Raw genomic sequence first — 26581 nt, 5'->3', positions numbered from 1 at the left:
AACATCTCCACAGTGAATGACTCAAGAAACAAGGATGCTTTTCCTTGCAGAAGAACAAGCTTAAAAGGGACTCCATTATAATACTGATTTATTCATCCGTGTTTTGCTCAGCTAACACGTGTCGGAGGGTCTGTGCCAGGTGCTAGGGTATAAGGGAAAATTAATGTGAGGCTTCATTAGACAAAAATGGTAAGCTGTGATCTTTTTTCTGTCCTCATTGAATACTAATGCCATAAACTGCAGAACCAGGTATTTACATTTATGGGGTAAAACCTTATCAGAAATGGTGTGGAATACTAAATAAGTTGTCAAAAGGAAAAGCTGTAGAGTCTCCTGAGAGGAGGTTTGGACAGTTCTCTCTGATTTGGTGGTCTCTAATATGCAGGAATGCATAGGGGAAGGTGCCCTGTTAAAGTAACTGCCAGCCCTAGAAGAATGTAGTTTTTCTAATTTTCATTGAATATTATTAAAATGAGGTAATTACTTATTTTGATAAAATTTACAAGTGTTTTTAATAGTTGCTTCTATCAAACTCAGGACTAGTAAAACCTTTTTTTTTTTTTTTAGGACTAGTAAAACCTTTATTGGTTGACTGTAATAACATATATTTATTGTGTTCGTTATGATTCTTTTTAGCATTTGATTATTGTATTTCTTTCAGAATGTCCTGTTGGTTTTTCTGCAGTGACATACATATAAATAGTACTGTTTTCATACTTTTTTTTCTATTATGGTTTTTGAATGATTTTTAAATGACTTTAAAATGGATGATCATTGTAGAAAACACTTGAAACTATAAAAAGAACCCCTCTTAACATTTAACAGTTCCTTCATCTTTTTTTGTATGTTTTAAATGATTGGTAGTATTATTTATGAAGTTACCCTATCTTGTTACTTAATATAATTTCAGATAGACTTAATCATTTTTACCTTTTGCAAAATAAATACATTCACATAACAAAAAGCATGTAGAACTGAAAGGCTTTTAATACAGAGCAGTAGTAATGTAGACCCAGTTCAGTGGGACTACCTTCTCCTGAGCAGATCCGTGCTTTTGATGTGTGCCTGGAAATGTATGGCTGAGCTTCTCTACTCTTTCATTTTGTAATCTGTGTTTTGAATTTTTAAAAAAAGATTTTGTTTATTTATTTGATAGAGAGTGAGAGAGATCATAAGCAGGGGGGATGAGGGAAGGGAGAAGTAGGATCCCAGTGGAGCCTGGAACTCCATGAAAGACTTGATCCCAGGACCCCGGGGTCATGACCTGAGCCACCCAGGTGCCCCTGTGTTCTGAATTTTGGCAAGGTTGCTAGTTGTGCCCCTAGGACCCTCTGTCCTCCTGCTCCACAGAGGAGGTCAGCCATGTATCAGACCTACCTCTCTGATACCTCTGTTGCTCACCTACCTAGAAACCCACTCTTCCCCGAGTATCTCCCCTTTCCAGTTCACTCCCCTGTTTTAGACACCATTCAGTGGTCTATGCCTTCTTCTCATTATCCACTGTACTGATGTCACCAAATCTTGTGTCCATTCAGTTCAGTTTCTCTAGGCAATAAAACCTCCAGTTTCTTGCCTGGATCTGTGTGTGTGTGTGTGTGTGTGTGTGTGTGTGTGTGTGTGTGTGTTGTGTGTGTAGTGTGATGTTGATATTTTGTATGTGAGATGAGGAGGGTGTCAATCTTTTGATTAGAGACTTCAAAAGGTCCCTGTGTCCTGCCCCCTCTTCTCCCAGCTTCTGGGTAGATGTGCCCAGGTAACTACAAAATAGCCCTCACCTAGAGCTTTATTTTGTGGCTTCCTCTGCACTTCCAAATCAGCCCTCCCCGCTAAACTGATCTCTATGACATCATCTGCTTTCCATATTGAAAACCTCTGTTGAAATCTCCTGTCCACTGCTCTCCCCTTTTTCCATTCTTTTTTCTTGGGGTTTAAACTTTTTGATATCTTTTTTTTTTTTTTTTTTTTTTATGATAGTCACACAGAGAGAGAGAGAGAGGCAGAGACACAGGCAGAGGGAGAAGCAGGCTCCATGCACTGGGAGCCCGACGTGGGATTTGATCCCGGGTCTCCAGGATCAGGCCCTGGGCCAAAGGCAGGCGCCAAACCGCTGCGCCACCCAGGGATCCCCACTTTTTTATTTCCTTACCAAAATTTTTTAACATTTTGTATTTGTTTATTCATGAGAGACACAAAGAGAGAGGCAGAAACATAGGTGGAGGGAGAAGCAGGCTCCCCATAGGGAGCCTGATTCAGGACTTGATCCCAGGACCCTGGGATCACGACCTGAGCCCAAGGCAGCTGCTCAACCACTGAGCCACCCAGGCATCCTCCGTTACCAGCATTTTAATGGAGATTCATGAGTGAGAGGAAATACGTTTATACGTTTAGTCTGCCACATTTCATTGAACCATGGAGCCTTTCAGAATTGTGAGATAGTATTTTCCAGAACCTTTTCAAAACCCGAAAGTATGTATTACATTACTTTATAGAAGTTTAAAAGTTTTTTTTTTTTTTTAATTTTATTTATTTATTTATTTATGATAGGCACACAGTGAGAGAGAGAGGCAGAGACACAGGCAGAGGGAGAAGCAGGCTCCATGCACCGGGACCCCGATGTGGGATTCGATCCCGGGTCTCCAGGATCGCGCCCTGGGCCAAAGGCAGGCGCCAAACCGCTGCGCCACCCAGGGATCCCCCGAAGTTTAAAAGTTTTTTAAGTAATCAGTTGTGTTCTTTAAAAATAGGCAGTGTGTTATGATTTGAGAATTACTTTGTTTTTCTCTATTAAGATTGCCTTATATTTATAGTTAAATCACATTAAACAAGGCAAAACTTTTAGTCATCTGAACTTTACCTAAGTAATAGAATGTACATTATGAACTCAAAACATTTTGCCTTGAATAAATGGAGAATTTTCAAAGTTTACTTCATGTTCGTGCATGTGTATTTGAGATCTAATGCTGTGCTGATTCTTAATGCAGTCTTGAATAAGATTCTGTATATTTATATCCTTAAAAAATTTTCAATGATGCATCTTTAATTTTTTCTATGTGGAATCATTGGTATATTAACATTTGAATGGAGTCACAGGTATTCTGCTTAAAGTAGGCCTACATGGGCAAGGGCACAAGGTATAGATAGATCTTTGCCCAGACTTTAAAAAAATTGAGTGAGATCAGTCATTTTCTTTTATGTCTATCAAATCCGTGTTCTAATTATATTGTCATTTCTCAGTATTGTCACTTGGAATTAGGCAAGAGTTGGAGACACCTGAACATAGTTAAATGTTCTTTTCTGACAGCAGAAAAGATTTGATTAAAAGGGTTTGGAACATCCAGTACAAAGCAGCTTCCCGAGCTAATGAATCAGTACAGACTTAACAGCTTCTTTGAACTTTGTCCTTGTGTTTTACTATCAGATGGAGGAATTAGAAATATCCCTAAATGACTTGAGAGAAAAAAAAACCTGGTAGTTTATTAAAATGGTATTTTGAAAATCTGATCTATCTCAATTTACAACATGGGGGGGGGATAAAGGAAAGCAGGAAGTTGGCAAACTGTATATAAGATAATTGACATATGTAAATTAGACTAATTACATATACACTGAAGTGGCTAGATGTACAATTACCTGATTTATAAACATGAATGGTACAGGTGCTGCTCTAGAGGTACTTTCAGAAAATTGGCTTTTGGCGTCAATACTTTATTCTACAAATGACTGCTAATTATACCTCTTACTGTAATAATGCCCAAATAAATTAGTTTGTACGAGGATAGCAAAAGAATGGCCAGAGAGAGGCTGTAATATTACCTAGAGTCATGCTCATAATACTGGGCTTCTAGTATGAATCTTCTTAGACAAGGTGCGTCCTGCAGGGGGTGAGCAGTAGGTGACACCTCTCATGGTCAACCTGGTGTATGGGGAGTCTATGCCAGCTTGGAAAAACTCCTGCTCAGTGACGTATCACTGTGAAAAATAATTTTACTTATATTTTAATCCAGAATTCAAATCCTGAGAAAAACAATATTTACTCAGATCTTACTGGCCTCTTTTCTCTATTATTTAGCTGTGATTCTTGAATTTTTCTTTCACTTTAAAAAAAAAAGATGTTATTATTTGTGAGAGAGAGAGAGATAGGAGAGCTTGAGCAGAGGGGAGAGGGAGAAGCAGGCTCCCCGCTGAGCAAGGCACCCAACTCAGGGCTGGATTCCAGGACCCTGGGATCATGACCTGAGCCAAAGGCAGATGCTTACCCAACTGAGCCACCCAGGTGCCCCTATTTCTTTCACTTTGATACAGTTTTTCTCTTTTTTCCTTTGTATTTCCCTTTTATTTTGTTTTACGTTTTTGAGCATGAAATAATATACAGAGCCCTGTTCGGGAGTTATTTCCTTCTCAATTCTGTATGTTCACTTTCAGATGCTAATTGTTGCCCAGATTTAGGAGAAGAGTGCTAGTTGCTAGCCCTCTGAAATTCCAGTTGCATATTTGTAATGAAACTATCTAATAAGAGATGGTGTAGAATATTTTCTGCTGTGGGAACTGATAGAATGTCTATGGGGATTTTTTTTCCTCTAAAGATTTTATTTATTTATTCATGAGAGACATGGGGAGAGAGAGGGGCAGAGACACAGGTAGAGAGAGAAGCAGGTTCCATGCAGGGAGCTTGATACGGTACTAGATCCTGGGACTCCAGGATCACGACCTGAGCCGAAGGCAGACGCTCAACCACTGAACCACCCAGGCGTCCCTGTCTATGGGGATATTTACTGCCACTTAGTATTTTAGGTTTTACGGATGATGTAGGCATAAAGGGAGAACCAGATTTTTCTTTTTACTTATGTCCCATTTAAAAATATCACACGTATATTCATTTCTACTATTGTTACCATATTTCTTGACTGACCTGCATAGTAAAATATCAATACCTCTTTTGGCTTTGTGTCCTTTAGCTGCTAGTGTCTGTTCCTGATGGTCAGTAGCAAGGATGGAGGGGAGCCGAGGAGGTGTGAGTTGGTAAGGTTTCTACATATGTTTATCACTACTGACCCAGGAGACTAAAAACCAAGAGTCAAAATTTAGTTAAATCAGTCTGGTATTAAGCATTTGCTACTGATGAACATGAAATACACAGAGTCAGAGACACAGGCAGAGGGAGAAGCAGGCTCCCTGAAAGGAGTCCGATGTGGGACTCGATCCTGGGACCCTGGGATCAGGACCTAAGCCAAAGGCAGATGCTCAATCACTGAGCCACCAACATGCCTCTCAGACTTCCCTCATAATCCAATCTTAGCTGTGATTTCTCCTTTTCTGGTGATGCTACAGATTACATTCTGTTATTTATCTGAATTGGTCCTGCCTGATTTGTTCACTCTTAATAGAGACATTGCTTTTTCTCATTGTTTTCCAATTACGGCAATTTTTCTCTATAAAATTATATCCCTTTCAAGAGATCAAAGACTAGAAATTACAGGTGGCATTCAGAAGCACAAAAATCCAGTAGGTAGCCATAGAGGCTCTCAAATGCACATTTCAGGTAAACAAAGTGGTTTTCACAGACAATAAATCCTACTTTCACTTCTCACGTGTTATTGGTTATTCTGTTTTTATATTTATGTCTAGTAAGTAAGATAGAACCTGTCATGAGGGAAGGAAGCATAGGATGATAGAAAAAAAATGAGTCACCTCGAAACAAGTTGTTCAAGTTAACCCTTTAATGTTACTGTGCTGGAGATAACGTGGACACAGAAGGGGCCATGAAACCACTGCAGTTTTGTATATGTGGGTGGGGTCAGGGGAAGCTAAGCATTGTGGGAAGCTGGGCTTCTCTGTTGCCCTAATAGCATAGCATTGTTCCTTCCTTCCTTGAGCTGCCCACAATTGCAGTGGAGTAGCAGGCTGACAGGGTGATTCCTTTCATGTTCTTGGGGCTGGAACAACCCTTCTAGCTCTCATATAAAAGGCTGTTATTTAGTGTACTTGCAACAGAACAGAAAATTACTTAAGAGTTGTTTCATTTTATTTTTTTACTTAAAGGGCAAGATGGGGGGGATCCCTGGGTGGCGCAGCGGTTTGGCGCCTGCCTTTGGCCCAGGGCGCGATCCTGGAGACCCGGGATCGAATCCCACATCGGGCTCCCAGTGCATGGAGCCTGCTTCTCCCTCTGCCTGTGTCTCTGCCTCTCTCTCTCTCTCTCTGTGACTATCATAAATAAATAAAAATTAAAAAAAAAAAAAGGGCAAGATGGAAAAGCAGTCTAAATGTACTTCTTCATACTCTTCTAATGTAGGAAATTCATGCCTATATGTCTTTCTTTCCTCATAGTACTCCAGTGATTGCAAAAGCATCTGCTCTCTGAGTAGGATTGGAATTTATAGTATTATTTCAGAGGAAAAAATATGAGGTCACTGGGGATGTTTTGCCATTTGACAAATACATATAATTTTACCATACCCATTAAAATATTTCTGCTAAGTTCTTTCCTTTTGATTTTTTTTTATCATGGGTTTCTTGTTGCTAACATTACCAATATTTTATGGCATTTTCCCAAGAATTTTGAAACCTTTTAGGGTGAGAGAATTGTTTTATATCTTGATTTAGTGGTTATATGATCATATACAAATTACCAAACAGCATCAAACTGCATACTTAAATGAGTCAATTATGTGTCAATAATACCTTAAAAAATGCTAGCTTGACATTAGAAAAGTAATGTGAAAACTTATGTTAGAAACTACACATTAAGAAATATCTATTAGGTGATAATGCCTTTCTCATTAATATTTTATTGGAATGCAGAATTTGGTACCTTATTATATTTTATTGAAATTAAGTCAGACATCCACACTTTGAAGAGGTACTTTCTAGATCATCATGTGAAAAGATGGCCTTTTGTCATTTTGTATGTGTGTACCTGTATGTGCATAAGTGTACAGAACTCAAGTTTTTTCATGCAGTCATTTATTAATCCGATAGATATTATGTTACTTTGGGCCAGGCCCAAGTTAAAATAATCTAAACCTATTAGTGCCTCTTTTTTGTTTTGTAGGTTTTGGGCATTCAATAGAGTACCAGAAAAACTCTGTCATCGTGGTGCTTATAGTCTAATGTTGGAGAAAGACATTTATCCATTTTTGTTAGTGCTATGAAGAATATAAATGAGATGTTAATAATGAAAGAGAAGACCTTTTATAAAGAAAAAAGTCTATTTGAGTAGGGAACATTTTAATCTGCCACCTGAGAGAAAAGGATAGTTTGGGTACTTTTATTTTTTTAATATTTCCTCCAATATTCTGATGATAAACATCACCTTCATCTTAAAACAAAAACTCTGAGAATGAGCTCTTGAGAACTATTTTTTTAATAACAAGTACTAAAGTGATTCTTATCAAAACAAAGTTCAGAAAACACTATAAGAGGTTCTTAGATCTCAGTGTACATAAAAGTAATCCTGGAGTTTTATTTCTGGCTATGAGAATAACTTGTGTCATCATGTTTTTATACCACAGATAACTAGAAAACTGAATAAAATATATTTTTATACATCTTTATATATAAAATATATTTTTGTATAGACATTGGAAAAGAGCTTAGGACTGTGACATTGAGAAAGGAAATAACTAAGGGGAGCTTTACAATCACTTCAGTTTTATCCTTGGAAGCAGTCTCTCGCTCACAGGCATAAGGAAGGTATTCCCATGGAGGTCAGCAATCATGTTGAACTGAAAAGACTGGAAAAGCAAATGTGGCTGAGATTTGCAGAGAAGAGATGCTAAGTTGAAAGAAAGCATCAGAAATCTGCATAGGGGTTCCCTTGAGTATTTGATTGAAAACCATGCTGGATATGTATGGAGCAAGATTTCAGGTAGTTGGGCAAAGAACCAGGGAAAGAATTGCTGAAAAATTGTACTCTGAACAATTATCAGAGTTTCTGCTGGATTGAGAGATGCTTGATTTCTGACCATCCAAAATGGAGAAACTTTGTTGAAACCTGAGGCATTTAGTAAAGCTCCTAGAAGGGTTATGCATTAGAAGATGGCTAGACTAGCCCCAGAATAAGAGCTACCCTAGGCGCACCCCTAAAAAGGTCAAAAGCAGGGCTTGAAAGGTTCACATTGGTCTATAAGTAAATTAACTGTATGCCAGAAGAAAATTCAACATTCATTAATGGAAGAGATTTGTATCTAGGAATTCAAATATAAAATTAATAATATCTAGCATCCAGTAAAAAATTACTAGATATGTAAAGAAGCAAGGAAATGTGATCCATTATCAGAAGAAAAATCAGTCAATAGAAACAGACCCAGAAATAGTGAAGGTGATGGAATTAACAGGTAAAAACTTTAAAACAAATACTACAAATATGTTCAAAAATATCAAGGAAAACCTGAACATAACATTGAAAGAAATTCAAACTATAGAAAAGAACTGAATGTAACTTCTAGAACTGAAAAATATGTCAGTAGTGAAAAATATATAATACTATGGTTAACAGCAGATTAGAAGTAAAATGTGTGGAAGTGAAGATCAGCGGACTTGAAGACAAGAAAATTGAAGCTGTCCAGATTGAGCAGAAAGGAAAAAAAAAAAAAAAAAAGAAAGGGGGAGATAAAAAGCCTTTGTGATCTATGGGACATTACCTAGTATTCTAACCTACATGTAATTGCAGTCTGAAAACAGGGGTGATGGTTAGGGGAGGTAATGACTGAAATCTTGCTGAATTTTCATGAACACTGAAAAGCTGCAGATGTAAGAAGCCCAGAACCTCCCTTATAGGGTAAACAAAGAAAACCACATGAAGATATGCCATAATCAAGATGTCAGACACTCAGGCACCAAGAGGAAAAAAGACATTTACATGTAGGAGTCAAAGATAAGACTGGCCACTGACAACCAACAATGGGGGAAAATTGTGCTCTCAACCATTCTGTGTACAGTGAAAATGTTATTCATAAATGAAGTATGTATGATACTGATACTGATAAAGTATGTATGATGTCTGACTGATAAAGACAGACGTCTTTGTCAAAGAAAAAAAATTTACCACCACAGACATGCACTATAGAAAATGTTAAAGTTTTTCAGGCTGAAAGAAAGTGATTTCAAATGGAAACTCAGAGGGGCGCCTGGATGGCTCAGTTGGTTAAGCATTTGCCTTTGGCTCAGGTCATGATCCTGGGGTCCTGGGATTAACCCTGCTTCAAACTCCCTGTTCAACAGGGAGCCTGCTTCTCCCTCTCCCTCTGCTCCTCCCCTGCCTCCCACTCATGTGCTCAAATAAATAATAAAATCTTTTTTAAAAAAATGGAAACTCAGACCTACAAAAAATAAAAGAAAAATAATATTAGTGGTAAATATGAGAATAAATAAGAAGTTTTTGATTCTATATTTAAAAAAATATTGTTAACAATATTATTTTAATATTTTTAAAAGAGAAATCTTGACTTAAAGCCACAATTATAGCTATATATTTTGGGGGTTTTAGCATGTAAAACTAAAATATATTTCAAAAACAGCAAAGAGGAGGGGCAAGGGGCAGGGAAAAAAAAAGAAAAAATAGCAAAGAGGAGAGAAAAAATGGAAATATACAGTTTTAAAAGTCTTAAGTTATGTGTGAAGTGGTGCAATATTATTTTAAGATAGACTGTGGTAAACCACTAAACCAGTAAAAAAAAAAAAAAAAAAGAATAAGTGTAGCTAATAAGCCAATAGAGGATAAAATGGGATACTATGAATATTAAAACCAGAGAAAGTAGGAAAATAGGAAAAGGAGATTAAAAAAAATAGAAAAAGTAGGACATAAATAGCAACACTGTGGACTTAAACTTAACCATATTTATAATTACATTAAATGGAAATAGTCTAAACTTCATTTCAAAGGCAAATTGTCAAACTGGATGGAAAGCAAGATCAAATACAAACACACTTTAAATATATAGAGAGATAAAAATAGAGATAGATAAGATAAAAGCAAAAAGAAGGTGAAAGTTTTAAAATACATAAAGCAGAAACTAATAGAATTGAGAAAAGAAATAGACATACATCATTAAATGGAATGTTCAACATTTTTCCCTTAGTAACTCAAAGGTTAAGTAGAAAATCAGTATGAATGTAACACTTGAGTATTCTGGACTATGAAATAAATCTCAACAAATTTAAAAATAGTGAAATAATGACAAAGTATATTGCCTGACCATAATAGAACTAAATTAGAAATAAATATATCAGAAAAACTCCCAAATAATTGGGAATTAGACCATACACTTCAAAAATAATCCTTAGCTCAGAGAGAGGAAATTTCAAGGAAAATGAGAAAATAGTTTGAAATGATAATGGAAACATGACATATGAAAATTCTGAGATGTAGTTAGGCAGTGCCTAGAAGGATATTTATATTTCCTTTCAATGCTTATTTTAGGAAAGAAGACAAATTCAATATCAATTATGTAAGATTTTTGCATTAAGATGCTAACAAAATCAAAGCAAATTAAGTCCAATATAAGTTGAAGAAAATAATGACAATGATAGTCATTTTAATTTCTCAATTAAATAGAAAATGAACAAAAATAATAAAAATGAAAGCAAAAGTTGATTCTTTGAAAGTTATTAATAAACTTGATAAATTTCTCTAGACAGATCCAGAAAAAAATGATAAAATACAAATTGCCAATATTAGGGCTCAAATAGGGAATCACTAGTAAATCTATAGATATTAGCATGATAGTAATGAAATAAATGAACAACTTTATGTTAATAAACTTAGCAATTTATAATCTGATGTTTTCCTTGAAAGATATAAACTGTAAAACTGACATGAGAAGAAGTAGAAAACATAAATATCTTTGTAATAATTAAAACCCTTCTCATTAAAGAAAATACCAGTCCCAATGTCTTCACTCATAAATTCTACTAAGTATTTATACCAGCTTAATTCCAGAGATAGAGGAATTATTATTCCTGAATAATTCCTATTCCATCTTCCTCCTTTTTGCACTATTGGTATTATACATTTCAGATAAATAAGTGGTACAATAATTTTTATAACTACTATGTATACTTTTATTTATTTTGAGAAAGTTGAGAGAAGAAAGGACGGCAAGTATATAATTGTAGAGTTTTTTTATATTAACTTTCTTTTTAACATTTCTGGTTCTCTTTATTTCTTTCTGTGAATTCAATTCCAGTTACCATCTGGTGTCATCATGTCAATATAGCTTTGCTCCAACTCACCTCTTTTGTGCTGTTATTGTCAAATATATTGCATTTCTATATACTAGAGACCCAACAATATAATTATATAAATATTATTTTATAAAATTGCTTTTAAATCAGTTATGAAAAAAAGAAATATGCATGTATGTTGTCTTTTATGATAAAATAATTACCTTTACTGATACTCTTTACTTTTTCATGTGTTTCAAATAACTGTGATCACTTGCTTTATTTAAAAAGATTTTATTTATTTATTCATGAAAGACACAGAGAGAGAGAGAGAGAGGCAGAGACACAGGCAGAGGGAGAAGCAGGCCCCCTGCAAGGAGCCCAATGTGGGACTCGATCCCCGATCCCAGGATCATGCCCTGAGCCAAAGCAGATACTCAATTGCTGAGCCACCCAGGTGTCCCTGTAATTACTTGTTTTAATCCTAAAGAACTTTTTTTAGTATTTCTTATAAGGTGGATTTGCCAGCAACACATTGTCTCAGTTTTGTTTACCTAGCAATATCTTCATTTCTTCTTTAATTTTGAAGATAGTCTTGCTGGATATAAGACTCTTGGACAGTTTTTTTATTGAGTACTTTGAACAGTTCTTGATGAGAAGTCAGCAGTTGACCTTATTAGGGTTCTTTTTTCCCACAATAATTCATTTTCTCCTGCTTTTTTCAAGATTTTCTTTTTATTGTAGGCTTTCAACATTTATATTTTATATGACTATGGATCTCTTTGTGTTTATTCTACTAGAGTTCATTGATCTTCTTGGATATATAGATTAATATTGTTTTTATCAAATTTGGAAAGTTTCAGCCCTTATTCCTTCCAAAAATTTTTTCTGCTCCTTATTCTCTTTTTTTTTCTAGTACACCTTTGCTTTTATATTAGTATGTGTACATTTGCTGGAAACTGTTCATTTATCTTGATTTTTCTTCTCTCATATTTCATAATGTCCATCAATCTTCAAGTTTGTGAGTTTTTTTTCCTTACCAGTTCAAATTTACTGGTGAACCCTTCTGTTGAATTTTTCATTTATATTACTGTAATATAATTTTCAAATCCAGAATTTTCACTTGTTTCTTTTTTTGTGCATTCTATCTCTTTATTAACATTTGTTATTTGAAGAGAATTACTATAAAACCATTCCTTGCTTCTTTTTTTTTTTTTTTAAATTTTTATTTATTTATGATAGTCACAGAGAGAGAGAGGGAGAGGCAGAGACACAGGCAGAGGGAGAAGCAGGCTCCATGCACCGGGAGCCCGACGTGGGATTCGATCCCGGGTCTCCAGGATCGCGCCCTGGGCCAAAGGCAGGCGCCAAACCGCTGCGCCACCCAGGGATCCCCATTCCTTGCTTCTTAAAGCATGATTTTCTTTAATTCTCTGAACATATTTATAATTCTTACTTCGAAGTTTTTGTCTACTAAATTCATCACCTGGCCTCTCTCATGGACAGCTTCTGTTGCCATTCGCTTTTGTGTGTATGAGTGACAGCTTTCTGTTTCTTTGCATATCATAATTTTTTTTGGTTGACAATTGGACATTTATGTCATATATTTAATGTATTATAGAAATTCTAGATATTGATAAGGGGGAGCTTATTTTTTGTTTGCTTGGTTTTTTTTTAATATTTTATTTATTTATTATTTATTTATTTATTTATTTATTTATTTATTTATTTATTTATTTATTATAGTCACAGACAGAGAGAGAGAGAGAGGCAGAGACACAGGCAGAGAGAGAAGCAGGCTCCATGCACCGGGAGCCCAATGTGGGATTCGATCCCAGGTCTCCAGGATCGCGCCCTGGGGCCAAAGGCAGGCGCCAAACCACTGCGCCACCCAGGGATCCCGCTTGGTTGGTTGTTTAGTAACATGGTTGAACTATTTTGGTGAAATTTGTCCCCCATGGTATGAAGCTTCTGTTGTCCCTCCTCAGAGTACATAGCTTTGGGCATGTGCAGTCACCCTCAGTTGGCAGTGGTTTTAGCAGTGCATTCCTCCTCTCCTTCCCTGATCTTTCTATTAAACTGTCAGTCTCTGTTAGTTGAACACTCAGTTATTAGGCTCCACTAATTGCCAGCTGATTCTTCTATTATTTTCAACAATGTCCTAGGGCAAAAATTGCTTCCCATCTGATCTAATTAATTCAGGCCTCTATGTCTGGGTGCTTTTTTGAGGCTGGTCCTTTGATTTTTCTGACCCCAAAGAATTATTCTTAGCTATTTCTTTCCTTGAATCTCTCTGCTAAACTAGCTAGACTGTGGTTACCTTCTTGTTCTATTGGTCTTAGAGTTACCTGCTTCCTTATAATTACCAAAGCCTCCACTATTTTCAAGAATAGCCTTAATCTTGATCTTCCCCACTCTATCTCTCAAATGTCGGGTTCAGCTTGGAAGCTCTCTGTTTTTTTGGCCTGTCTCTCTCCCTGGGCAAAGTATCTGAGCCACTCTTCTGGAGCTGGCAGCATGTCTTGGATGGTGGCCCATATCATTTTATTTTATAAACAGCACTGTAGATCAGAGAGGTGGACTCTGGTCTTCTTAGCTGGCTTTACAGCACAAAGTTGGTTGAGGGGTGAGAAATGCTGATGGTGTGTCCCTCCCAAAAAGATACTGTAGATTTTAAATGGGTGCTAGTGGTAGGGTAAGCCTATCATCTTAGTAACACTCACATAGAGTAGAGCTTTTGTCACTTTGCCCTGGTTGGGGGTGAGGACAGCAGGGTTGTTCAGTTGCCACAGAATTTTGCTATTCTTACCAAGAGTTAGTTATGTTCTCAAATGTTTCTTCATTTGCTGTATGTCATTACAGCAATTCCAAAGACATTAAATGGCTGTTTATATTTATAATTCTTTTTAAAATATTTTATTTATTTATTCATGAGAGACAGAGAGAGAGGCAGAGACATAGGCAGAGGGAGAAGCAGGCTCCCTATAGGGAACCCAATGTAGGACTTGATCCCAGGACTCCACGATCACAACCTGAGCCAAAGGCAGATGCTCAACCATTGAGCCATGCAGGTGCCCCCTGTATTTATAATTTTTACAATTATGGTTATTTTATGGCAGAATAGGTCCACAGAGTTCTTCACACCACCATTCTGAGAAAAAGAAAAAAGAATCCCATGAAATCTTTAAGAAAGAAACAGAATCTTGGTGACTTTCTATGAGGCCAGCATTATACTGACAAAAGGAGGCAAAGATATAATAAGAAAACTACAGTCTAACATTCCGCATGAACATATATGTAAACATCCTTCACAAAATATTAACAAATTCAGTAGTAGATATAAAAATGTTAATATATCATGCCTGGATGGGACTTTTCCCTAGCATGCAAGTTTCCTAAAATATTTAAAAAACTAAAATTCTACATCATAATTCACTGCATTAACAGAATCAAAGAAAAAAAAAATCATGAGAAACACATGCCAGCATCCAATACCCCTTTGTGATAAAACAGTCTCAGAACACAAGGAATAGATGAAAATTTCACCTAACAAGGTATATCTACCCACATTTTAAAAAAGTGAACAAAAAGTTTGGACTCTTCACAAAAGTGTATATATAAAATATGTTCAACATCTTTAGAAAATTTTAAATTAAACCCACAATCATACTACAGTATGATTGGTGAGATTGTGGGGTACCCTGAACTTACATGTTGCTCAGGCAGCGTGAAATGCTGCAGCTACTTTGCACACAGTTTAACAGTGTCTTATAACATTACACATAAACTTACCATATGATCCAGTTTTCACTTGTAGGCATTCACTAAAGACTGGTTTCTTTTTATTTATTTTTTATTTTTTTTTAATTTTTTTTTTTAAAGACTGGTTTCTACAAAAAGATTCAAACATGAATGTTGATGAACAAAGTAAGAACTAGAAATAATTTGAGAAAATAGAAGTTTCTGCTTTTGTGGCCTCCCACAAAATATGGTCAAACTAAACAAATGGCCTTAGAGCATTCCTGGAGTAAATGAAAAACAATGGAAGTCACAAAGACTTGCCTGACCAAATATAATTTTTGTTAAAAAAAGACTATAGTTAATTAATATGGTGGATATTATTGCACAAAAAGTCAGAGAGGTGAATGTAGTGAAAAAAGAATCCAGAAACAGATCCATAATGAAAAAAAATTAAAAATAACAAGTCAGAAATGCCAATTATAGAAATTAGTAGTCTTATTTCAGAAATTTGAGTAAAAATATATGCTCTCCAAACACAGTGTAGACAGAATACATTTAGAAAACTTGTAAAGGCTGTCTTTAGAAGTTAGTTGTAATGGTCTGTTTATATAATTTCATCCCTTTTGATTTAGATTGTTTTTTAAAATGTTTGACTTCAGCCTGATTAGAGAATTCATTTTTAGTGCTGCTCTGTTATTAGTGTAACTCTTGGTTTAAGAAAATTATACTTCAATTTTGTTAGATTAAAGAACTTTAAGGGCTTCTAATAGTATTGTGTTGCAAAAGTATACTTAAGGGTTTTTCAGTCCCCCATTACAAATCTCCATTTTAGTTTATGTTGGCCATTTAAGAATTGCATAGGCTAAATAAGATATAATTAATTCATCTGGATGCAGTTCTTTTTAAAGGGAAACCTAAGGTCATTTTCATTTTTAATGATCTCATGCCTAATTCAGAAACATCTGCATTTCATTTTATATATTTTAATCCTTCATGATCATTTAAGAACAAATATACTTCCATTTAAAATTTATTATTTTTATTTCTCTTTATATGAAAGGCACATTATGCTAGTTGAGCAAAAAAAGCATATTTGAAATTTCACTAATTCTAAATGAGGATCTTGAGAATTCATGGTGCTGTTTCATTTTGAACATCTTTACGAATAGTTCAACCACAGATTAATCTGTGGCTTATTGACATTTGGCATCTACAGTCTGTTTCATAATTTTCTTATTTGTTGTATTTGTCCTCTTCCCCCCCACTGGACTTTCATTTCAACCTAATTTATTAAAAGAGTCATTTGGAAGACCCTTTTCTATCCTTGAAACTAAACCACTATTCCTGCCTCAGACTGCAGCTAGAGAAACAAACTTTGCTATTCCCTGTTTGAAACATGTGTAGGAGGCGTTGGGCAGGGTCCAAGAAGGGGAAAATGTTCACATCTTCAGTTCCTCCTGGTCAGGGTCCGCATGAAGCTTCGCCTAATAATTTTCCCCTAACAACCATGGTCAAGCAGAGCAAATAGCATACACTTAACAAGGGAGAGGATTTTCAATTTAAAAATATTTCGTTATTTGTGATTTTCTCTGTCATTAACCTCTTAAAAAAAACAAAATACTTGAAGGCAGTTTTTTTCTTCAAGTGTAAGTAACCAAAAAAATAAAATAAATGAATCGATAAATAAGTGGATAAAATATATGACTCAAACTGTGTAAAATGGGAGTTTTATGAATTCAAAGGGCAAGTTTCTAGATTTACACTGACTCCAGCTTTTGGAGCTGTAAATACTAGAAGATAAAAAAATTTTCTATTCTTTTTTTAAAAAAATATTTAATTTATTTATTCATGGGAGTCACAGAGCGAAAGGCAGAGACACAGGCAGAGGGAGAAGCAAGGCTCCCTGTGGGGAGCCCAGTGCAGGACTTGATCCCAGGACCCTGCGATCACGAAGACGCTCAACCACTGAGCCACCCAGCTGCCTCTTCAGTACATAATCCTTATGAAGTAGATGTACAGAAGAAAAAGGCATGTTCCCCTTTCTCTTTATTTCCCACCTTAGCACTACATCCAGATGGAGAATGAGACCGCCTGCTAAAAATATCACACAGCAGAGTCTCTGGGGAAGTTCTGTCTCTGATTTCATTGTTGCTTTCCATCCCTTTGCAATTTTATGTTGTTTTGTTGTTTCTTTGTTTCCTGGTTTCTAAACAAGAGTTATTTTTGGCCTTTGTACTATAATCTCTCCTTCCCTGTTAGGATAGTGTTTAGGACCTTGGTTAGGTGAGACACAGATGAATATTGAAAACAGAGGAAGGATGCTGAGAGGAGGTCTCCTGAGGAAGATGCTCCTGAGGAAGGATGCTGAGAGGAGGTCTGTGATAGGCAAGGGTAAGGGACCATCCTGTCCCTCATCAGGAAGACTGATTCTCAACTTGAGGTAGTTCATCAATAGCTGTCATAGGGTTACACATGTAATAGGCATCAAATACTTAAAGTGTACTATCTAACCAGGCACTGATTATTTAATGAAGCCCCAGAAAATCAGTGATGATATGCAAATGGTTAAATTGGGCATGGATTTTAATGAAACCTAAGTATCAGAAATTAGACATTTTAGAAACTGTAAGTATTTGGGTATTTAGTTTAAATAACACTTCTGAAAACAAGCTGCACATTTATTATTGACACTCACAATATATAGCAAACAATACAGTAAAAGATATAAGAGGAAATAAGGCTTCTGTTATTTCAAATATGCATTATCTGTAAGTAAAATGTGAATATCTGATTTTCATAATTTATGTATTCTATTTAATTTATTCTGTTCCTTCCAAGTATTAAACTCAATTGATGTTTTAGAGTTTATATTTGTTTTTCATAAGGGTGCTTTTTTCTTGAAAAAGTAAGCATTTGTTAGAAATAGGAATAAAGCTCTTAATATTGTAGTTTACTATTTGTAAAAAAATTATTTAGCCAATGTAAAATAAAATATAAACTAATTATAGACTCTATGTAGGAAATTAGTATCTTAATTAAAATGCTTAGATTATCTAATAGATTTTTAGGGAATTATCAGGTGAAATTCAAGCAACAAAATTTAAATTTGATGGTAAGAGGTTATTTATTTGCTTTAGATTTCTGTATTTATATTTTCAGTTAGGCTTAGATGTCTAGCCCCTTGATAAGAAACCATTATTGCTAGTGGTAATGGCAGTTAGTATATTTGATGTGTGTAGACTGTTATCATGGCCTCTTGTTTGCCACTTCATTGTATAGAAATGCCTAATTTTTTCCATATTGTTTACCTAGATTTATAAAATACAGGATTATACAGGAAAGGCATTTTATGCTAATTGAACAAAAGTAAATTTCATTCATGAGCATATTTGAGATTTCACTAATTCTAAATGAGGCTTTAAGAAAGTTATGGTGTGATCTTACTTTGAGCACCTTTAGCAAGATTTCAACCACAGATTGATATGTGGTTTGTTGCTATTTGGTATAGTCTGTTTAAGTCATTTCTTTTTGTGTCACCACTGACTTTCTGTGAAGGCCTTAGAACATTGGTACTCATGTCTTTTACTTCAGTTTCACACTGATTCTAGTGTGACTTTTCTTTTCTTTTCTTTTCTTTTCTTTTCTTTTCTTTTCTTTTCTTTTCTTTTCTTTTCTTTTCCTTTCCTTTCCTTTCTTTTCCTTTCTTTCTTTCTTTCTTTCTTTCTTTCTTTCTTTCTTTCTTTCTTTCTTTCTTTCTTCTTTCTTTCTTTCTTTCTTTCTTTCTTTCTTTCTTTCTTTCTTTCTTTCTTTCTTTCGATTTTATTTACTTATTCATGAGAGACACAGAGAGAGAGGTAGAGAGAGACAGAGGGAGAAGCACACTTTGTGTGGGGAGCCCCATGTAGGACTCAATCTCAGGACCTCAGGATCACGCCCTGAGCCAAAGGCAGATGCTGAACCACTGAGCCACCCAGGTGCCCCTGTTCTTTCTTTTTTAAGAAAGGAGCTCATGGAAAAACTGCATTTTATTGTGGCCAATTGTGAGGTTCTGTCTTGGCACTATAATCCAGTTCAGTGGTCCTGCAGAATTAGAGCACAGTATTCCTAGTTGTTAGAGTGAATGACATTCTTTCTTTTTTAAACTTTAAATTTTTTTCTGCTTTGGTTCTAATATACATATTTGTTTTTAAAAGTCCAGTGAACTTGAGTAAAGTCATGGAAGGGAAATAACTTAATTGCTATGTTGTGAGGCTCTTAGAAATCTTCCTTGCATAGTTACAAATCTCACCCCAAGAATAGAATTTCATATTTAAGAGGAAGAGCTATATGTGCTTCCTTGATTCCAAAAAATCTCCTTTTTATAAAGGCTGTCTGTACAGAAGTAACTTGTACCTTGTGTATTTGTTTTGAGTCTGCCTCTAATAACAGGCTATATTTGCTCTTGGCAATCTGTCTCAGTTTTCTTTTTTAAAAACTAAGTCAAACTTTATTTTCAACACAATCTGTTCTAATTACCCTATCCAGTCTGGTTGCTTCTTTACTTAAAGTGACTTTAGCGTTCTTCATGAACCATTATTGAAGGCTGGATGCCAAGGTAAGAAAGAAACTAGACAATGTGTTGTAACTCAGTAGCTTGCCAGCTAGTGCCGTGGGCTGCTTAATCTGCAAATTTCTCCATGAATCATGTTTTTTCTTACATAGCCCTTCCTCCAATTACTTGCCAACTTTCATAAATTAATTTGGATGAATGTTTATTGGATATGCCAACTATTGCTTTTATAAATAGTATAGCTCCTTGAGACAGTCCTTTACCCATCACTGTCTTCTTCTTCATTATCATTTTTTTTTAAAAGATTTTATTTATTTATTCATGAGAGATACAGAAAAGCAGAGATAGAGGGAGCAGGAGAAGCAGGCTCCCCCTGGGGAGCCTGATGTGGGATTTGATTTCAGGACCTCCCAGGATCACTACCGGAGCCAAAGGCAGAGACTCTAACACTGAGCCACCCAGATGTCCCCCATCACCGTCTTCTTTTCTCTCTTCCCCTAGACCTGCCACATCCCTTTTCAAGAGTAACCTGATTGATACTATATGAGAACTTCCTGTTGAGCCCTTTGGAGTTCTTTATTGATGAACACATTTTTGCTAACATCACATTTATATAGGAAGTACCTATATTAAATATAAAATATTCTTCTAATATTTCCTAAGCATTAATAAACTGGAGTTTTATTTTTCTTTTTTGATCCATAATTTGAGGATTTTAGTGGGCTTTTAAAAAATCTTACCCACTTTGGAAGTTTTCTTTGTTGTTTATTTTTTTAACTTTTAGGCATTAATTGGTCATTGGTGATTTTTTTTTTTTTTTTGGTAACTTTTGGTCATTCTAGCTTCATATTGTTAAGAGTTTCAACCAATAAAGGGTCACTCTTTTTCAAATGTCTTATGAAATAATTACATTATTAAAATAATGTATTGCGTTCAAATTATTTATAGCTCTATCTTTAAGAAGCTGATTCTGAATTTCATCTAGAAGAGTAAATGTGCAGGAGAAGCCTAGAAATTTTTGGAAAGAGAGTAAGAGTTGACTTCTTTTATTTGATAAACCAACTCTTAAGTTACAGGCTTGCTTTATTTATTTATTTATTTATTTATTTATTTATTTATTTATTTATTTATTATTTATTTATTAAGCTACAGGCTTTAAAACAATTTGATACTTGACAAGAATAGAGAGATCAGAAGAATTTTATAGATAATCTAGAGAAAGGCCCAGGACATTCACTAGAAGCCAGTATATAGCCATGATGACATCTCATACGTTGCTGGACTATCAAGCTGGAACAAATATTTAAAGCCTTGTAAGTGAGGGCCACCTGGGTGGCTCAGTCAGTTAAGTGTCCGACTCTTCGTTTCAGCTCAGGTCACCCTCTCAGGGGCATGAGATCAAGCCCCACATTGGGTGTAGAACCTGCTAAAGATTCCTTTTCTCCCTCTCCCTCTGCCCCTCTCCTGCTCTCTCAAATAAATAAATCTTTTCAAAAAATAAAATAAAAGGGATGCCTGGGTGGCTCAGCAGTTGAGTGTCTACCTTCAGTTCAGGACATGATCTCCTGTTTGGGGATCGAGTCCCACAGCAGGCTCCCCACAGGGATAGTCCCACATCACTATCACCCCAAACCCATAGTTTGTTTACGTTAGCATTCAACTCTTGGTGTTTTAAGTTTTACAGATCTTGAGAAATTTCTCCCTCTGACTATCTCTGCCTCTCTCTGTGTCTGTCATGAATAAGTGAATAGAATCTTTAAAAAAAAAAAAAACCACTGTAAGTGAATTAAAGATCAAAACATGTTAAAAGTGACAAAATTATAAAAATAAAACAGAAAGATATTGTAATGATCTTAGTTTAGGGAAAAGCCTTCTGAGCATGACCAAATAAGAGAAAACAGCGAACATTAAGAAAAAGATGATAAATTTGAATCCCACCCCCCTCCCCAAAAGTATACTTCTTAATTGCAGAAGACACTATAACCAAGGTAAATATACCAGGACAACCTGGAGAAAACTGTTGTTAATATATACAAGTCTATCCTGTCATTAAATCTTTTCCTTTTTAGGGGCACCTTGGTGGCTCAGTGTTTGAGCATCTGCCTTTGGCTCAGGTCATGGTCCTGGAGTTCTGGGATCAAGTGCCACACTGGGCTTTCCACAGGGAGCCTCCTTCTCCCTCTGCCTATGTCTCTGCCTCTTTCTCTTTGTCTCTCATGAATAAATAAATAAAAATCTTTAAAAAATAATCTTTTCCTTTTTTTCCCTTCCAACTTGATGTTACCAGTTTGTAGTATTCTTTAGTACTTGCTCATTATTATTTTCCTGTATAATTTAAGACCTAACATATAATTTAGGTGATTTTTAAAAAATCTCTTTAATGCAGCGTTTTTCAGTCTTTGGCTATTAATGTCTTGGCCTGAATAATTGTGGATTGTCCAGTGCAATGTCAGATATTTCGCAGTACCCTTGACCTCTAAATGCTAGTAGGAGCTTCAAGCCTCTTCCTAACAATCAAGAATATCCAAACATTACCAAAGGTCCCCTTGGAGTAAAATTGTCTCTGTTTGAAAACCACTGGTCTGACACTATTTCAAGTTTGCTGGGAGCCAAAGCTGCCCTGGTCATCTCTGACCTACTTTAGTGTCTCAGTGCTTTGCATATAGTACCAATTCATTAAATATTTGTTGAGTATAAAAGAATAATAATGATTCTTCTAAAAATCCCTTATACCAAATATACTATTATAAGGAAAACAAAAAATCAAGAATATTTTCTGTGTTTGTATATCATTTATGTTAAATGTATTGGATATAAAATGCAATGGTGAGTAGAATAATTTAGTTTCTGAGAAGACATTTTTGTAAGGGGCTTGTTATGACATAGATAAATTTGGTATGTTCCTTCATTATTGTTTTAGGACCTTTTCACATTTTTGTTTGAGCAGTTTTAGTTTTGTGGGAAAACTGGGTGGAAGGTACAGAGAGTCACCATAAACCCCGTGCCTTCCATGTTCCCTGTTATTGACATCTTGTGGTTCACATGGTTCAGTTGTTACAGTTGATAAGCCAATAATGATCCCTTATTATTAACTAAGGTCCATAATTTACTTTAGGGCTCATTCTTTGTGTTGTACCTTTTGGGATTTTTAAAGATTTTATGTTATTTTTTATTTATTCATGAGAGACACAGAGAGGCAGAGACATAGGCAGAGGGAAAAGCAGGCTCCTCACAGGGAACCCAATGGGGAACTCGATTGCAGGACACTGGGATCATGCCCTGAGCCAAAGGCAGATGCTGAGCCACTGAGCCACCCAGGCATTCAGGTGTTTCCCATCTGGATGCAGAAGAAAATGCAGATTTTGAAATGCTGGGGCTGCACCTACTCTATAAAGCTGAAAGAAGTTTTCTTTGAATGTAAAAAGATTTCAGCTACAAATTGGTTTAGTGTGAAGGCGCCATTCTAGAATCACTGTCCAAGTTCCTGGCTCTGTCACTACTGTAGGATCATTCATGAGTTACTTTATCATTTTGTGATAATTTCCCAGTCTTTAATTTGGGGATGATAATACCTACTTAGAGGTGAGGTATAGAGATAACTCATGGGAATAGAAATGTTCCTAGCACAAAATAGATGCTCAACACACCTGAGCTATGATTACCTAATCCATAATGTATCAGGAGTGTTGGGCATCCAATAAAGTCAAATTAACCATATTAGAAAAAAGTTTGGGAGAAAATGTTCAGTATTTCAAACAAGGATGCCAGGAGTTAATTTCCTCTACCTATGTTGTCTGCCTCCATATTTGTTAGTGGAGTCAGGGAAATTATGGCTTTTAGATCCCAGACACTGGTGGGTCACAAGGCAGGTGGGAGAAGAGGCTAACAGGTCAGGGTGAAGGGCAAGGTGACCATGGACCAGAGCCCCAGAGGAAAGTCAGGCAGAAGGTAGAGGCGAGAAAGAGTCAGAGATGAATGGATCAAGTACTCATGGGATCCAAGCTCCATTGGGACCATTTAACTAATTATCATCCCTCATATTCCATTGCTAATAACAGTGCGTCTCTGTTCTGCAGATCTGCAGCTTTTTTGAAAGTTTTCTATGGGATTTAATGTTACCTAACTTTGGAGAACCTGACTGTGAAAAATCCCCTACCATGGTCTTCCCTTTTGTTTTTTTCACTTAGATTCCCCTCCTTTCGGGGAGAAGGGGAGGAAGGAAGGTAAAGAACCTGAGAAGCATGGTATTTAAAGCAGTTTTCTGAAATGTTATTTGTAGTCCTCATTTCAGTGCATTCTGAAATTTTGCCAGAAAGGAGGCAGGTTTTTTTTTGTGTGGTTTTTGTATGTGTATGTGTGTTTTAAGATTTTATTTAAAAAAAAAAAAGATTTTATTTTTATTTATTTGAGAGAGAGAGAGCGCACGAGATGGGGGAGGAACAGAGAGAGAGGGAAAAGTAGACTCTCCACTGAGCAGGATGTGCTCAATTCCAGGACCCTGGGACTATCACCTAAGCTGAAAGCAGACACCTAACCAGCTGAGCCACCCAGGTGCCAAGGGGGGCATATTTTTAAATTAATGGATATACAGAATAGCCTTGTATGGAGGTCGTGAAATCTTTTTTTTTTTTTTTGTATATTTTTTTATTGGAGTTCAGTTTGTCAACATAAAGCATCCCGTCAATGCCCCCCTCAGTGCCTGTCACCCAGTCACCTCAACCCCCCGCCCACATCCCCTTCCACCACCCCTTGTTCTTTTCCAGAGTTAGGAGTCTCTCATGTTCTGTCACCCTCTCTGATATTTCCCACTCATTTTCTCTCTTTTCCCTTTAATATCTTTCACTATTTTTTATATTCCCTGAATGAATGAAACCATATGTTTGTCCTTCTCTGATTGACTTACTTCATTCAGCATAATACTCTCCAGTTCCATCCACGTTGAAGCAAATGGTGGGTATTCAAAGAGATCATGAAATCTTATTACTCTGTAAATTAAACAATCAGAAATCAAGAATACTTTTTTGAAGCCCTAGATCCTAAATTTGGGACTAATTTGCAGAACCATAATTATTATCCTTGAATTTAAAAATCAAGCCCCCCCCCCCCCAAAAAAAATCAAGCCCAAGGCTTCTCTGGATTCTCTTCTAAAAGGTAACTCATCTGAAAACTGTGTTCGAATAATTAATTGTGCATTAGTACAATTTACATGTTCATTTTATTTATGAAGCCATAAAGATGAGGGTAATCATTTGAAACACAAAATCAGAACAGTTCTTTAAAAAATGTGTCTAGAAAACCTTTTAGAGCAAGTACTAAAATGTCATTTAATATTTTGGAATATTCCTGTATAGCTGTGCAATGGAGGATCAGTGGCTGATCTCGTGAAGGGATTGCTGAAGAAAGGCAAAAGAATGAGTGAACCCATAATTGCCTATATTTTACATGAAGCACTATTGGTAAGGCAATTTAAATTGTTCATGCATTAATTATGAGGCAGCCCTAGTTCAATAAAAAATGTGGATTTTATTTTTAGAAAAATACCACTACATTAGTATTGATTGATGCAAGAGTATATGCAAACTCTGAAATGTTTAGCATTACTAATTCCTTGTTTTATTAGACACCTACCTTCCTTGTGTGTCAACAGAACTCTGATGTCCCAAGTATATTTCTGAGATTGATCGTGATGAAGGCAGATATTGTGTATTTTTTATGAATAGGTTCTTCTTTGCCATTATTTAGAATAAATATACAGAATGTTTCATCTACTGAGATCAGCATGTTTTTACGAAATATTTGATGAGTGAAGGAAGGGTGTCTCTGGTTTATGAATTTTTGACTTTGATTTGATTAATTCAGTGTGAAAACATTTTAAGGATGTTTGCATGTTAATTTTGACAAGTATTTCCTATTGATTTTGCACAAATGAAAAATGTCATTTGATGCTTTGAAAGTCATTATCTGTTTCCCACCCATTAGGGACTTCAGCATTTGCATAACAACAAAACTATCCACCGTGATGTAAAAGGAAATAACATTCTATTGACCACTGAAGGTGGAGTCAAACTCGTAGATTTTGGTAAGTTTGGCTTGAAATGCTTGAGTTTGGGATGCAGAATGAGTAGTATGAATATGATTTGATCATTTTCCATCAGACTCACTTTCTAAGCATTGAAAGTGGAGGAAAAACAGTATCCCACTGAGGTAACAAAGTGCAGAGGTTTTTTGTAAATTTGGTCAGTGAAAGATTCCCAGGAATGACTCTTTTCAACAAATCAGCGAGCTTGTACCCAGAACACCACGATAGCAGTATGTGTGGGCAGATTCCTACCATAGACAGCCCCCAAATGATTCCAGTCAGCCTCATGGCAGTCCCATGTCCCTTATAAGTTGCTTTCTTGTTGCGGTCCTAAGAAGGAGGCACAGGGAGAGGTGATCTGTTTCTTGGGACCCTGTCTGTCTTATTGCCATGCATGAACCTGCTGAGGCACCTCACCCTATCCTGAGATGCTCCATCCCAAGTGGAGAGCCACGTTGGGAGAGGTGGAGATGAGAGGTGAAAAGAATGAGGGCCCTTGATGGTATTATCCAGCCACTAAATCACCAGATGCTGGCACCTGCCCTATCTCTAGAACTTTTGTCATATGAGATAATACATTTCCATATTTACTAAGCCAAATGGATTTCTGTGTCATAGCCAAAGGCACCATAACTGATAGCACTCTGCATCTGGGCAATTAGGTACGACAGTGTCCTTCTGTAACCTCCTGGCGTAGTATTCCTATAAGTGCACTACTCCCAGGAGGATGAACCAAATTATTCTAGAACTCTTAGTGTCCTCACTGTGCCTGGGGAAGGTGAGCCTCCTTGTGCTTCTTTACCTTTATATTTCTCGCTTTTTGTGTTTATCATAAAAAATAGGATTTTCATTACCTATTTTGATCCTTATACGTTGTTAAGGATACTTAGGAAGATAGGTACACGGGGTCCTTCAGAGGTAGAATTTCATCTATTTTGTAGACCTAATGCTTTGGGGTGTAGTGGAATTCTAGTAGTGAATGAATAAATGAATGTAACTTCATTTTGCATTTTGGAAACTGAAACTTAGGGAAGATGGATATTAATTGT

At 36.1% G+C, this 26581-nt stretch overlaps 1 protein-coding gene across 4 annotated transcripts in view; it reads left to right on the top strand.

Annotated features, from left to right (window-relative positions):
- Positions 1-26581, top strand: part of MYO3A (myosin IIIA) — a 240351-nt gene that overhangs the window by 20683 nt on the left and 193087 nt on the right. For all 4 annotated transcript variants that reach the window (XR_007403741.1, XM_025463908.3, XM_049096892.1 and 1 more), the window contains exons 5-6: positions 24805-24909; positions 25433-25532. Coding sequence is in view for 3 of the 4 variants with exons in the window: in XM_025463908.3 (XP_025319693.1) it covers positions 24805-24909; positions 25433-25532 (205 nt within the window). In the remaining variant the exon portion in view is untranslated. The remainder of the gene's footprint in view (positions 1-24804; positions 24910-25432; positions 25533-26581) is intronic.

The sequence above is a fragment of the Canis lupus genome, chromosome 2 (genome assembly GCF_003254725.2).
Source record: "Canis lupus dingo isolate Sandy chromosome 2, ASM325472v2, whole genome shotgun sequence".
In the NCBI taxonomy this organism is placed as follows: domain Eukaryota; kingdom Metazoa; phylum Chordata; class Mammalia; order Carnivora; family Canidae; genus Canis; species Canis lupus.
The sequence above is the reverse complement of the archived record's forward strand: the minus strand, read 5'-3'. Positions and strand labels throughout refer to the sequence as shown.